The sequence below is a fragment of the Scomber scombrus genome, chromosome 11, assembly GCF_963691925.1.
Source record: "Scomber scombrus chromosome 11, fScoSco1.1, whole genome shotgun sequence".
Lineage (NCBI taxonomy): Eukaryota > Metazoa > Chordata > Actinopteri > Scombriformes > Scombridae > Scomber > Scomber scombrus.
The window spans coordinates 12,736,001-12,752,108 of record NC_084980.1 but is presented as its reverse complement, the minus strand read 5'-3'; the positions used below and the strand labels follow the sequence as shown (position 1 = coordinate 12,752,108).

The 16,108-nt window shown below is 43.0% G+C and overlaps 1 protein-coding gene across 1 annotated transcript; it reads right to left on the bottom strand.

Annotated features, from left to right (window-relative positions):
- Nucleotides 1-4,635: 4,635 nt before the first annotated feature.
- LOC133990806 (hepatocyte nuclear factor 6-like) lies at nt 4,636-15,452 on the bottom strand. Its single transcript, XM_062429213.1, has 2 exons — nt 14,369-15,452; nt 4,636-4,991 (listed from the first exon to the last, which is right to left on the bottom strand). The coding sequence occupies exons 1-2, from the start codon at nt 15,450-15,452 to the stop codon at nt 4,636-4,638; spliced, it is 1,440 nt and encodes a 479-aa protein (XP_062285197.1).
- Nucleotides 15,453-16,108: the final 656 nt, after the last annotated feature.

The window sequence follows — 16,108 nt, the reverse complement described above, 5'->3', positions numbered from 1 at the left end:
GGTGTCGACTTAACAAGTCAGATCCATCCTCCTCACCAGGGGAGTGGGGTCCTGGGTGCTTCGGCCCCCACCGTAAAGGTCACTCTCAAAAGGCTAAAGGTGACCACATACACACACACACACACACACACACACACACACACACTCACACACACACACACACACCTCTCTGAGAGCCATCCTTCCTCTCTCCCTCCCATCTCTCCTGACCAGTCACTTTCACTGCCCTCCTCCTCCATCGCTTTTTTTCTCTCTCCCTCCTTCTTCTTTTTTTGTCTCTGCTCTATTTGAAATTGATTGTCTTCTACCATCACAAAGACACTTGGTTCTGATTGATTGATTGGTAAGGGAAGAGGGAGAGAACATTGACACTTGGGCTTCGAAGGCTCTGAGGTCTGTCTGAAGGAAAAGCAAATGACGCTATTTTGATGCACTGGAAGAAACAGTATGTCAGCTGCCTGGCTGTCTGTTTGTTTAGGCTTCAGCCAGCTCCTAAAGCAGACAAACACCCAGGCCGATCGAAGTCAGCACGAGATTAAATACGGATGAGCTGAAATACAGGAACATAACAGAGAAACCCACACGTCCACAACACACAAACTCACTCTCATACCTGTGTGATGAAAACAAAGGGTAAATACAGTGTGGAGGCTACTTCCACACAAAGGGAGGGGTTACAACTGACACAGGCCAGGTGGGAGACATAGTGATGAAGCTGATACACATACAAATACACATATTTTATACAAATACACAAACATCACATAAAAGACAGAGCTAAAAAAGAATGTAAAGATTATCTAGAAACCAAAACGAAAGTAATGTTTTGTTTTTTTCCCTGTTTCTCCCCCTCTCCTCCACCTTTAGAGGTACAGTTCATCCTGCAGTTTATATACACTTATATAGTATCCATGCATAAAATAATCGCTCATCCCACCCCTAATGACAGAGGTGCTTTGGTTGGTTCTCTTTTTTAATATGGGAATCACTTTAACACACATAGGAGACAATCTTCAAACACAAAAAAGGCCCAAAAAAGTGATGCATAACAGAACACAGTGTCCTTGATGTGTCAATTTGATCTTGATTTTCTCAATTTCTACATTTTACTTTGTTTTAAAAATCCTGTCAGTGATGTCTTCCTCTCCTCCCCTACTTAATAATATATTATGTCCTTTCCTGACAATTTATTTATTCCCTATATGCCTTCAGAGACATTCTTAGTCTTTCTCTTAAGCACAAAAAGAACAACGTGCAAACACACAAACAAAACAACTCAAATGTCAAACCATAAGACGGCTTAAAATACTTCACACTCTCCTTAAAGCAGTAAAAAGAAAACAGAATAATCATTTTTCTGTGACTTTAATGTCACTCTCATTGCTAAACATGGTCATTATTGTTTCACTACATAACCTTTACAATAAAGATTTGAGGTATATCAAGATGAATTGTCTACACATGCCTGCCTAGGTGTGATGTTACCTTGGACGGAGGGACCAGCGAAGAGGGTTTGGACGGGGCGGGGTCACTGATGGGCATCATGTCTTTGGGAGAAGAAATCATTTCTGTACTTATTGGTCATTGGTTGGTTGTTGCACAGGTTAAGATTGGATGCCATAAAAGAGCAGGATATCAGAGGGCATTGTAAACAGTGAGATACACACACGCACATACACTCAGATTACAAATTACACAAAAATATCTCTGGCAGGAGTGTGTGTGCATGTGTGTATCATGGTGAGATGATGTAATCTCACAGTAAATATGTTAAAAAAACAAAAACAATATTGCTTTGGTAAACAATCTTTTTTCCCCTAATTGCGTGAACAAAGTGCTATTTGGATTAGGACAAAAGTGGCTTTTTAACATCATGAGGACCCCTCCAGTGTTACTTCCCCTTGTGTGCCCCCTTCACTTTAATTGCTATGTTGCGCGTGTGTGTGTGTGTGTGTGTGTGTGTGTGTGTGTGTGTGTGTGTGTGTGTGTGTGTGTGTGTGTGTGTGTGTGTGTGTGTGTGTGTGTGTGTGTGTGTGTGTGTGTGTGTGTGTGTGTGTTTGTGTTTGTTCAGAGCAGTTCAACCCCTGGTTGAAGGAAAAAGGCACTCAACTCTTCCCACATAACAAACACCTCCGTATGTTTGCCATGCAGCACAACTGCTCTGTCGAAACGTGTTTGTTCATTTCTCAGAAACTGTGTGTGTGTGTGTGTGTGTGTGTGTGTGTGTGTGTGTGTGTGTGTGTGTGTGTGTGTGTGTGTGTGTGTGTGTGTGTGTGTGTGTGTGTGTGTGTGTGTGTGTGTTTATGTGCATGTCCCAGGTCCAGGCAGGCTTGAAGTATCTTTGGTATTGATGGCTGTGTCACAGTCCACTCTATTCTGTGAGGTAGCCACACGCACAACTGTTTCCACAGCTAACTCTCTGCTTTGGGTTTGAGCGTAACAGCACTGAAAACCTACAGTTTCTCCCTTCTTGACTCTCTGACAGGGAATCTGTTATATAGTGCATGACGTAATGACCAAAACCCAAATTAACAGAGGAATTTCACCTAGATTTTTTTTTCTTTCCAGTCTGATGATGGGCCTCTGATGCTCCTGCTGCACCCTTCTTCCTCCTGTCTGCGTCTCCTCTCTAGTATGATTATCTCCCGCTAGAAGATGCTACACAAGTGGCTTTGCCCACAAATAAATAAATAAAAGATAATAAAGACACAAAGAAAATGAGGCGATTCTCATGGTAACCAAAAAAACACCATTAGCAGAGGAATGCAGACTCAGTCCAGTTCAAAGGGGTCAAAGTCCAGAGATCAAGGAAGAGGTCCATCTATTCCAATCACACAGGTATTCACAAAAAATGCACAGTTAGTCACTTACGGTATCCCTTCCTTGGCTGTGCATAGGATCAGTCTATAACATGTTGTTTCTTCTTTCTTTTTTTTCTTTTTTTCATCTTTAGGTTTTTACATTTTGTCAACAAGGTGCTTCTTTACATATCAGCACAACATAGCACAATAGTCATGAGAGAGAAACCATGTGTCTATGGTACTATTATTACCCGCATCAATATTAAGGAGGGAAAAGAGAAAGAAAGACACAACAGGGGGAGTAGCAAGAGAGTAGATAAATAGAGGATAGATAAGATAGAGAGAAAGAGAGATGAAATTAAAGATTATTTACACTTTCATCGTGTTTCATGTGGATCACGTCGATAAATTCGTGTTTTTTTTGTTTATTCTGAGGTATGGAATAGGCAACATGCCCGTAGTGCTCGCAGTTTGAAGGTTTTTATGACACAGGCCAGACACAGCGGGGCGCATGGCGACGGAGCGAGCTGCACCTGTTCACTGATTATCATAAAGAGGCAAACATCATTGGCACTCAGGATCCTATATTGTGACATTTGACCTCTGCGTTTGGCCACTAGAACAGAGCAGACCTCCCTCCCTCCCTCGCTCCCTACACTCCAGGGACGACACACTTAACGTGGGGGGTGTCGTCCCTTTATGATTGTTCTCCTCATGTAACCTGAAAATAACCTCTCAACTGGCCATGTAGCCATACAACAAGAAGTCTTAAGAAACGAACATTCAAATGTGTATCAAAGGGTGTGTGGCTATTATGTTGTCATGTTGGGTTTGCAGGGCTACACTTATGCTTATATAGAGTATTGGTATCTGCATCCTAATAGAAATCTACATTGTTTTCCTGTGGGTCTGCTGAAGATATGAGCGGTAACTACACAGGACACCAACATGCTCAGAACATGTTCAGATGTGGTTTAAATGGACAGCAGGTGGCACTGTTACTCTGATGTGGAACGGGCCAAATCACTGCAGAGGAAACAAACTCCTGGAGCACACACAGCCAGCAGCATGTGAACGTTACGCACATGCACACACATGCGGTGATGCAGAGCTGTGAGGTGATAATGTGGTTAGGGGGTCAAAGGACCTGCCGAGAGCGTTTTAACGGACACTTGACACACATACGCACCTCTCAATCAGCCTCACTGTCTGAAATAAGGAGGTGGAGGAGATGTAGTTGATCACGACTCAGCGGACACATCTTCTGTCTGATTTCTGGCTGATTTCTGAAGAGCAACCTGTGGCTGTTCAAGGTTTCCTGTCTTAAAGCTATCAGTTCCCTGTCATGAGTGATTCTTTGGTGTGTTTATACCCTGACAACAGACAAAAACGCAAGGTTCCTGGAGCAAAATCCTCCCTTTTCAAGGTCTTAGCTTTCATAATAAATCAGTCTACTCTATTCAGCACAGTGTGGTTTAATGTAGAGTAGTTTTCTTTGGTTTCTAGTGGATTTACTAAGAGCCACGTGTGATTGTTCGAGGGCAACTCTCTTAAAGCTACTTGATCTTTGGTTTGAAAAGCCACAGTTTGAAATGTAACTTAGCCCATTGGAATAACATTCAGTGTAAAAGAAAAACACATGGAGCATTGAAAAGATCTGATTCATCTGCACAAGTCACCATCACATTGAGCAGATGAATCAGATGATTGGTCTGAAGCAAACAGCTACACACACTGTAGCTCTGCAGGATTGGAGTTAAAGCTCACTGCCTTAGTGGAAAACACCCCCCCTTCCATTCTCCACGCATCTGTTCAACCATCCATCCTGCCAGCGTCAGGCCTTAGAGAAAGAGGAGATACCGGGGTGGATCGGAGAGGCATTGTTGTTGTTGTTGTTGCTGTTTCCATGAGGAGTGTGCACATGGCCGTGTCCATGCACTCCATGACTGTGCTCCTCTGTGTCCCAGCGGTCCGTACAGCGCCGGCGTGAGTTCATGAAGAAGTTGGAGACGGTGGTAAGCTCCAGGCCCAGCTGCTGGGAGATGGTGATCTGCATCTCCTTAGAAGGGCGGCGGTTCTCTCTGAAGATGGCTACCAAGGTCCGACGCTGCAGGTCGGTGAAGACCAGTCGCTGCTTCTTTGGCACCTGGTTGCGCTCTCGTCCTCGGTCCTCTTCCTTACGTTTACATGCTGGAGAGAGGAGGAGGAGAAAAGGCAGAAGAAGAGAAATGAGTTTTATCCTCATTAAAATATTATGTGGTCCTGCAAATTCACTGACTACAGCATTATATGGCTACCAGATAAACAAAGGATGCCTTAGACACCTAATCACAAAAACTCAAAGAAATCAAGACTGATGACGAATTAGAGACAAGTGTGTGAAAGCAAATGGTTAAAAAATGGACCAGTGTCAACTGTTTGTGTGCATGCATGGAGGTTTTTGTGTTAAAGAGTTGTAACATTGTATTCATTTTATTGTCAGTTTAGTTGAATGTGTATCATGATTGTATTAAATGTGAATATGAAAATTACACAGTAACATAAACACAACAAGTAACATGAGGGTGTGTGGGCCACAAAGGGGAACACGGGGAATGTGGAAAGGCAGAAAGAAAAGCAATAAGCCAGCGAGTTGACAGTGCAGAGTGAAAAAGGCCAAATTAAAATATCTCCTTTCATTTCATGACAGATGATAAAAGTCAAAACTGAGACATCCGATCAAGATCTCGCCTAACGCATTGCTTCCCAAAGCAGAGTGCTGAACCAGCCTGGCGATCCATTAATGAACATTAGGGTGCTTTTGCAAGTTCCACTAATCGTGATCATTACAATCTGTTATATTCTACATCATCTCTGACTATTTTCCAAATCATAACATTTCTGATTAATTTCTTACCTTCCAGGTAGCATTTGTTTCCATTCATTTTACTACAGCATGAAAATTAACTTGAGGAGCTGCTTAGCAGTCGACATTTAGTTTATCCTATTTTCATGTTAAAGTTAGATTACCATTGCGTGAGAGTCTACAGAAGCTCTAAACAGAGACCAGTTTGAAAACTCTGTTGGTGTGTTCAAGAACAATCAAAAATCTGAGAACCAGGGTAAACTGTTCCACAGCATTTTTAAATAGAAGAAAAGTATTTTCAGATTATCTTTTTACCAGCATGTAGGCCTACATTTGTTTATATTCATTACATAGCTTATGCAGTATTCGGATTTTTAGCACATTACAATCAACACTTGGATGTCGATCTGTCCTTGAATGATCCACAAAGGTTAGTTTTTAATGATTGCTGCTCACAGCTGTAGTACAATATGACAATAACGCACAAAAACAAAAATATAGAACTTAATTAGTCATTGGGCTACAGTGGCTAAATGTTTGAGGATGACTTTAACTGTTAGCTGCTCTTAGTGAACATCTAGGCTTCATTTTATTCACTGTTTCTAATGACTAAATTATCTTAAAACGCGCAAACACGGAACATGATGTAAATGGCTTTGTGGGTCTGTCTTGTTGAAACTGGAGAAGCGAGATGTGAAATGCTGACAAAGAAGCGGTCTGCCGTGCCTGGATGCACCGTCAGTAGGCTCGGCTGTAGCTGTGGAAACTGGAGGGAGTCTGTTCTGTTCTGCTGCCCTAAAAAGCTGCAATGATCGATTTTCCGCGGTTTTCTCTCGAACACGTGGTCCAGTAATCAGGGCTCCCTTCCCCACCCGATCGATCCCCATCGATCCGCGAGACCGAGGTATGTGTGTGTAGGCTATGTGTGTGCTTGCGTGTGTGTGTGGAGTTAGCTCGTGCACCAGCTCGGCTCGGGAGCGCGCTTCCTGACAGACAAATGGAGAAGAAATTGTTTATCTGTGGAGGAACAAAGGAGATGTGGCGGAAGAGTGGCAGTCATCCAGTCTGAGAGCTCTGGAGGAGGACAAAGGAATGTCTCTCAGAACATGTCAACTGATTTTATTTTATTTTTCAGATAGTGCACGCGCGTGCACGAGCTGTATGGCGTGCGTGAAAGACAGACACAAAGTGAGAACTGATTTTTGGCCTATCCCAGAGGACTGTTTTTTGGGAGGGAGGCAGAGAGGGAAGGATGAGAGGGCGAAAGGGGGGAGAAAGGCTGGCTGCAGTGTGGATAAAGTGTATGCAAATGATTGATGACTTTACAGCAGGTTTAGACAACAGCAGTAAACAGATTTGACTGGAGGGGGGGATCAATATGAAAGTGCACATGCTTGCCTGTGTGTGAGTGTGCATGTGTTTGCATTGCCATTGTTCATGCGTTGTTACTGCAAGCAAAGCATAATTACAAGATATTTTTCCTCAGCGAAATGCATGTAAACAGTGATGCTCTCTTTTGTCCCTGTGTTTGAGTCTTTCCACAGACACATCACTCCATCCCTTCTAGACTTCCTCAACTGTTTTCCTCTTGTTGTTTTTCTCAATTGTTTTAATTTGCCCTCAGATTGATAGCTCCCATATTGATTGATCCGCACTTCAGAACCATTTCATGGAACGTTTATTCAATTGGTTCAGGCCCAGCCAAGCCAGAATCTCCTTGCGGCTCTCTAAGTGCTGTCTCAAACCAAACTCAATACTCTCTAATGTAATGACTGAATGCTAGTGCTAATATAGTGATAATTTAATATGTAATGCCTGTTTTCGAACAACTTGTGCTACCGGCCATTTTACAATGCCAACACCACTCTGGTTCTACTCCATCAGCTCAAATGCAGCTCCGAGTCCTGAAGTGGGAACAACACAGCCGCCATCAAGTGAGACCAAGGGGTTAGCACAAGGCCCAGGCCTGGTCAATACATATTTCAGATAATCAATAGGTCCATTTCAAATGAGAATCCTCTGTGCCCCTGAACATTCCCCTCCTCAACAATGAATAGGACCACAGGGAAGGAAGAGATGGAGCTTCTCATTAAACGGACTCTCTTGAGACGAGAACCAAACCATTGTTGGCTATCTTTAGTTGCCTCATTACCAAATGGGCTTCTCTAAAGAGACAAGCGGTGACACTGAGCAGTCTCAAGTGGCACTTGCTCTCGTCATCTCTTTCAAATGTTCTGGTGTCAACGATGACAACTGCTACTTTGCTTAATCTCAACCTCTGGCTGATCCAAAGATTAACTTGCTGGCTTTAAAGTGCACTCATGCATCCTTTAAGAGAATTTTTGCTTCATCACTTAAGTGGCTGTTGTTTCTACTTTCCCTGTTAAGTGATTGTGCACATATATAGATGAAGCTGAGAGGGGCAGTGGGTGGATGGTGCTTGACTTTTGTGTGTTATATTACATGTGATTTCTGGATAGGGGTGTACCGCTAAGAGTGGACCTGGGAGACAAAAATGGGCATTCATTTCCAGAAGTGCCCAATTTCTTTAAAGATCACCTGCAGACATGTTATAGCACACATAAAAATACATTACTTTGAATAACATAATAATCTGCTCCTTATTTCTAAACAAAAAATCCAAAAAAGTTTAACTGCTGGACACAAGATATCATCCATTATGAGCCTGACCATTACTTGAGATCCTCAGTGGTTCCTCAGTCTCGCCTTGACACTAAACTGACCCTGCAGCTGTGCCACTTAAACTCGGTACCTTCCTTAAATCTCTTCTTAATACTCACTTTCATCATCTGGCCTTTTTTTTAATTGATGGTCATTTCTGTAATTTTAAGGTTTTAAGGTGCTATAAATAAATATCTCCTACTTCAATGAAGTGCATTCAGTGTTTGTGTACTGGAAGCTTCAAGTTTCCACATCACACATGTGCAAGTTGCATATTATATATCATTACTGGCTTACAAACTAGCTGTGTTGTCACAAATTATGCTGATATATACATATTTAAAGTGAGAACAAAACGTTCCTCCTTCAGCAGACAAAGTGTCAAACTCTGCAAAATGAAGGTTAAACATCCAAGTTTAATACCAATAAATAAAACACTTTTTTGAGTGAAGACAGGCTTTGAATTCCCTCCTATATGGCTGACAGTCAATCATTAAAGAAAACAGTAGATTATAGCTGTGTTACCAGCTGAGTAACACTGACTAAACAACAACAATATTCAATATGAATATACTCTGCCTGCTGTGTGAAATGTGCAAGAGGAAACGTGACTCTTTCAGATGGCAGATGGAGGTACCACAGTGAGGTAAAAGCCAATAAGTGGTTGTGAGTCACAGTTAAAAAGTTTCTATCTATATCCTGTGATGTGGTGATGATGTGACTCGAAAGAAACACCAATAAAAACAAACAAAAATCATTTGGTTTGTAGCTGCAGGAAACTATCAAACAATGAAAAATCAATTTGATAATCTAAAATCAGCCTTAAAGGTGTGTGTGTGTGTGTGTGTGTGTGTGTGTGTGTGTGTGTGTGTGTGTGTGTGTGTGTGTGTGTGTGTGTGTGTGTGTGTGTGTGAAGGGGGGGGGGGGGGGGGCAGACGGTGAACTAACCGCACCGTGCTGCTGCTAGTCGGCGCCTGGACGGACGGATGAGATCGGGCTTTGTGTGCGGTGAGACGGGCCCTCTCCCGCCCTGGACGGACTACTGCAGGCGAGAAACAGTTTTACGTCAATCACTCTCTGTCACACCTCTCAGATGTACGGTTATTGATTATATTGATCATATTAAAAGCCTATTCATTGCTGGGAGGTAAAACGCCTGAAAATCACCCCCTCCCCTCCCACCACCTCCCGCACCAGCACACAGCAGCGGTGTCACCACACCAAACCGTGCCTGCATCCCCAAAATACTGTCCATTGATTAGGATTGGATTATTTGAAAGCTTTCGTTTATTTGTCAATGTAAAGCCTGTGTTGTCTTGTTGAGACAAGTGATCGGCGGCTTTACACCCTTTCAGATATCGGCTTGCAGTCTATAAACTATCTGCTTGGCTCTTACTTTTAAATGTTTTTATATGTATCTCCGTTTTATCCAAAGCAAATAACGCACTTTATGTATTACTTCAATACAACTCGACATCAATTTCTCTAGAGAGAGCACAGGCTTCTATCTATAATAATTGTATACTTAAAGAAAACGAAGATCTTAATGCAAAAAGAAACAAAATCATTATTATTTTTACATATTTATCAAAACACTTAAAAATATTTGATAAAAATAACATAATAGCAGAATATAACACCAATGATCATTGCTTTAGTTTAAATGTAGATGTCACTACAGAAATTGTAATAGCCTACTCAGCGTTTTTGTTTTTGAAAAACGTATCAATGCCACGAACAGCGTATTTTAATAGTTTTCATGTATCTTTTTGTTGCAAGTGTATGATTTTATATTTATCACGGGAAATATATAATTTAAGAAGAAGCAGAAGGATTGCCTGAAATGCTGAACAACATGCGGCCTGTAACACACCTCTCCCAATAGACAACAATTGTATAAACAACGCCGTTTTTTACAAATAAATCAAAAAGCTGTTGATTATAATCAAAAGCTAAACTAAAATATATTAAAATTCACTTTAAAAAATATGAATCTGGGTAAAACATTCTCTGTTTGTGCTTCAGCTTTATAATTAATGTTGTTTAAACAAAGTCTGTCGGTTACTCTAATATATAAAATATGGCTAATTGGGAAATGGTGTGACTTGAACTTTATAGCCTCACGATAAAAAAATGAGGTTGGGTCTAAAATATAGCTCTAAACAATTAAACTCTCTCTCTCTCTCTCTCTCTCTCTCTCTCTCTCTCTCTCTCTCTCTCTCTCTCTCTCTCTCTCTCTCTCTCTCTCTCTCTCACACACGCACACACACACACACACACACACACACACACACACACACACACACACACACAGAGGAATCGAAAGTCTCATGTTGGAGTTATGTCTAATGAGACAAATGGACTCTTTAAATATTTTATTGGTCTTTACAACCAAACTACTTCAGAGGAACTGTCCCTTCAGCACCAACAGGCAATTAATGAAGGTTTACCATAAAAAGTAAGGGTGGGCTCCAAATAAAGAGTCCCAATTTACAGACACATCAAATCAACAACTTTATGCTTAAACAAAGAGTATATATTTCTACTAACTACAAATATTATCATTACAATTTTAAATTAATTGCAGCAGTCAGACCTGCATCATGTACACTGCACAATCACATTTTTCTGATGTTTGGTCAAGTTAAAATGAAGATACTGATTAGAGTGTTGGGCATAGTTGATCATAATCACAGTGATCATAAATGCCCAAATAAATTATTTGATCAGGTGTATGTCGTGAAAGGTAATTTCAAATAGTTGACATTATTTTAAAGTTATATTAAACCTGTCCATCCAACACATTCACTCTCATTCAAAAAGTGTCAAAATATTCCACATCAGTGTGTCTGCCTGCATAATGGCTATGCAAGCTTAGTTCAGTCTGTTACAGAAAGACATGACCAGAGAGCAGGGATGAAACAAGGGTTGAAGGCAAAACGACCTGCTACGCTGATGCTGGTACAGAGCCAGAAGAGAAAGAAGGGGGAGGAAAGGCAGGCAGGCAAGCAGGGAGGGAGGGAGGGAGAGAATGAGAGAGCCGAAGAGAGCAGAAGAGAGGAAATCAATACCGATTCAGAGCGAGTCAGATAAGCCTGAACAATGTATAGTGCAGACACACTCTATAACCCAGTCACACACACATGTGCATGTGGAAGCACTCACACAGACACACACAAACGCATGCACACACGCACACACACACACACTTGGTGAAATGTGCTTGCATGCCTCCATAAAGACGCATTACAAACCCCATAAAGCATAGCAACCTTTAAAATCAAATGACATCACAACCTTGGATTGCTTTGAGGATTCGCTGACATGAGCAGAAAGCACTCATTACGACGACTCGATAGGCAGCTGGATGCTCTGATGCTCTTTGTCTACTGAAAGAAGCTCCTTTAAGCGCTCATCTTTTGATGTTTTGTGATACAATATCAGCCATCCTTCCCTGATTCCACTAGAAATATTGCATCCCCTTTGTTACAAATTGCACATGCAGAGAGGCTTCTCTTCCAGCCTCAAAAATATGTTCTGATCTGAGTTTTCAGCTCTGGTACGTCTACACCACCGGTGTCATACAGGTGTCATATCTGTACTATTGACATTACACAGGATGTTTTGGGGTGTAAACAGCATTCTCCACAACCACTTACACACCCTTTGCTGTGTGTTTTGGCAGTGAGCTGATGTGTGGTCCTCAACTGTTAACCACAGTTTGATGTTGCTTACCTAGAAGATGCTGTTACAAGAGCTAACACCACCACTCTCTGCACTCTCTCTTTCTTCCCGCTCCCCTCCGTCTCCCTTATACTTATCAATTATTAAGGTCGGTATTGATCCTTTCACTACCCTGCCTCTATCTGGCTGTTCACACAAAGCCAAACCTGCCTGCCCTCCCTCAATCAATGGCATCTCCTGGCTCCCCCAGCTCTTTTTCCACGTCAGTTTTTCTTTTCTTGCTTTTGCACTAAATCTAGGATGACTGAAGTTTTGTACATCCCAGTTCTGTGCATTTGGATTCTTCAGAAAATGTGAGAAACAGCAGACTGATATTAATCTTTCATGGGACGAGCAACTTTGATGGGCATTAAAAGATGGGATCTGGAGGATGGAAAATGGCTGTGTGCATTTGTTTAACTTTATGAAACATCAGCTCTTTTCCGTCCTCTTCCTTCATCCTCCAAATCAATGTCTCGTTTGTTTGTTTATTTTGCTCTGTTTTGATTTGGTCTGCCAAACAACCTGCCTGTTGCCAGGTTAACCAGTGAGAGATTAGTGATATTATTGTCATATGCTGCAGAGAGGGAAAGAGAGGGAGAAAAGAAAAACAGAGAGAGAGAGAGAGAGAGAGAGAGAGAGAGAGAGAGAGAGAGAGAGAGAGAGAGAGAGAGAGAGAGAGAGAGAGAGAGAGAGAGAGAGAGAGAGAGAGAGAGAGCACCAGGGAGTGGGAGAGAAGGGGGTTGGGAAGGGGAAACGGCCTTATTGATCTTCTATGTGCAAAGCCAGGCAAACACTGTAAGGACAGAGCTACACTATTAATGACACTCAAAGCCTCAGCTACTAATCCCCATCTATCTATCTATCTATCTATCTATCTATCTATCTATCTATCTATCTATCTATCTATCTATCTATCTATCTATCTATCTATCTTTCAATCTATCTATCTATCTATCTATCTATCTATCTATCTATCTATCTATCTATCTATCTATCTATCTATCTATCTATCTATCTATCTATCTATCTATCTAATCTCATCTCTGATTTAATATTTCAAAACAATAAAACATGACAACTTCCAAGGAGGGGTGAATATTTCATACTTTTTGTAGGCACTCATTTTTGCAAAATGTAATGTTGTAATCCACATTTTTAAAACTATGGCTGATTGCAATATTCCCCTGGAAAGAAAGTTATCTGGTGTATAACTGTGATACATTTTACAAAGCAACTGCATTCATGGAGATCTATTCTTCTGAGTATATTGAGCCCAATAGTAGGGTATAATCGCAGGTTTTTATGGCTTGAAAAAAGCCCATATTCTCCGTATTGTTTTGTTTATACTTGTCTGTGTTCCCCATCCCAGTTGCAATCAATATTTCATCAGAACAGTTCTTAAGGCTGCCTTGAAATAGATCTGGGGATCATATGTAGGCTGGGTTGGATATAGAGCTGCAAGATGTGTAATCTATGTTTTAATATTTTGTAATCTGTAATTTTAAGAAGTTTTATGATGAATCAAATCTTGATTGCATTCATTCTCACGTTTTGTTCATTTGACTCCACTGACGGCACAGAAGAAGTCCTGCGTAAAAAGCTCACCGGTAACGAGTTTGAACGATCATACCTGTCTGTGCTCTAAATTTAGAGCTTTTACTACAGAGCACTAAATGAAAAGCTGGAGAGACCGTGCGGTTATTGCGTCTTTCAGCTCCGATACGAGTATTGATCCGTGTGCCACATTTAAAAGGGAGAGTGGGAACTGGCAGCCTCGGGTCACCCCGCTTCTCCCGCGCAACTAGTTGGCCCAGAGGCCACCACCTACACCACCACCATGTGTTTACAATCGGACAGAGAGGGAAAAGAAAAAAAGGTCTGGGGAGGGCCACTATTTCGAGGTTTATTGTGAATCAATGGCGATTTGCTATGTGCCGATCAAAAATATAGACCTGCAAATGTATCCTACAACAGCCCGCGTAAACGTAGATGTACACGCCCAAAGCAATCGTTAATATCTTTGCTTACTGGAGCTCTACATTAAGCACAATTAGACTCGTTTCTCTCTACAAACAATCTATATTTGTTTCAGGTTTTAGGAGAAAAAAGTTAATTTCAGTGATGAAGCCACTGTGCCTCTGTGCGCTTTGTTTTGGCAGCTTGAACTGTCCGTGGTGCTGAAATTTTTAGGCCTGCTGAAGTTTGTTTGTGTCTGTTTATAATTTTGGATCATAACAGTGGAAGAGGACCGGGCTGACACATAAAATTAATAAGTTTAATGTGAATTATTAATACTTAAAGCACAGTATCTTACCGGCCAGCCGCAGAGCAGACATCCGCTGAAACTCAGGCTCCTGCAGCCACTTCCACATCCTCCTGAAAGTCTCCCGGCCTGACTTGAGCTTACTCCAGGGTTTGGGGTTTCGTAGCAGGTCTGAGAGGGTTCCCTGTGACCGGCTCAAGATCCTCTGGGCGAATATGGCCTGCGGGATGGAGTACCGCTTTAACTCGGCCGTTATCCTCTGAGCCACTTCCTTTGTGTTGATCTCTTCCGCCTGGACGCCTGACCCTGCTACTCCCTGGCCGGCTCCGTGGCCGTGCCTCTCCCGGTCCCCCAGCATCACCCCACCATTTGCCTGGGAGTGGAGGTGACTGTGTGGGTGGTGGTGCATGCCGTTGAGGTTGGAGATCATGCCGTGGCCATGCCCCCCTAAACTCCTAGCCAGGTGCTCTTGATCACTTCGGGACAGCATGGAGGCGTGGGACTCAAACCCGGACACCGGGGAGAGCATCTTAGCGTCGGCAGAGATGTGCGCACCCGGACCATAAGATGAGAGCTGCTGCTGCTGGGAGTTGTGCAAAGAGCCCAACCCGCTGGACAGCGGGGAGAGCGAGCCATGGCCCATGCCGGACACGGACATCTCTTTGGGGTAGTGACTGTACAGATTGCCCATGGAGGCGAGCCCCCGGTGGTCGTCCCGCATCAGCGTGAAGCTGCCGCTGACGTTCCCTGCTGAGAGTCGTTGGTGAGCGGCAGTATGGTGGTGAGAGTGCGGGTGGTGAAACTTATCCGAGACTGTGGATATCGTAGGTAGATGCTGCAGGGGGGTCAGGGTGGTGTACGTGTTGCTAAGGCTCATCCCGGTCTCACACATGCTGATAGACTGGTGCAGGTGTCCGGACAGTGCGGACGGGTCTGTCCGGTAGTCTCCACCGGAGCCCTCCAGGATCGAGGTCATGCCGGACACCATGGCTGACCGCGCGCCTGGAGCGTGCGAGACCAGATTCCGGGGAGTGGAAATGGGGGACGGCGACGGTCGCGCGTGCGGAGAGCTCATGAGATCACCCGCCTGGGAGTGCGAGGAGACGCTGTGAAGGTTCTCCATGGTGAGCTCCATATCTGAAAGGATATACGTTCCCCTGTCCCACCCTCCCCACCCTCTCCCCCTGTCTCTCACCCAGGGACGCGCTCTCTCTAAGCCCCTAGCCCTCCTGGAGCGACAAAATTACCAAACCATTTGAACGCCGATCCATTGATTAAGATTCTCCGATCAATCCAGAGTAGTGCGGATAAGTTCTGTTCTTCTAGTGCAGGTTCAGAACCGAAAGACTCGGTGTCGTCGTAGCGCTTTACGCATTCACGTGGATGGTAGCTCTCCAGGGCTGTATCTCATCTCTGGTCCAACAGCGCTTCCACTAAGAGCAGGCTGAGCGGCGTGTCAGACAGATGGGAGCGCGCCTCTGAGTATTTAAAATGTGGGGCGGGCACGAGCAGAGTTTCTAAATAGTCTTCATCATTGGGAAGAAATCGCTACGGGTAAAAAGAACAAATCAAAACAATGTCACACTGTTACATATATCTCAGATTTTTAACTGACCCTGTATTTATGATTTACTTTTGAGAAGCTGTAAATAGTTTATATGGTGTCTGTGTCGTTTGTGAGCGGCCGTGTGCACGTGTGTATTTCGCTTGTAGCTTTGCACGAGCGTCAGAGACAAACAGCAGATGTCCTGGCTGCAAAATGTGTAAAATATACAGTCACTATCTGTTTTT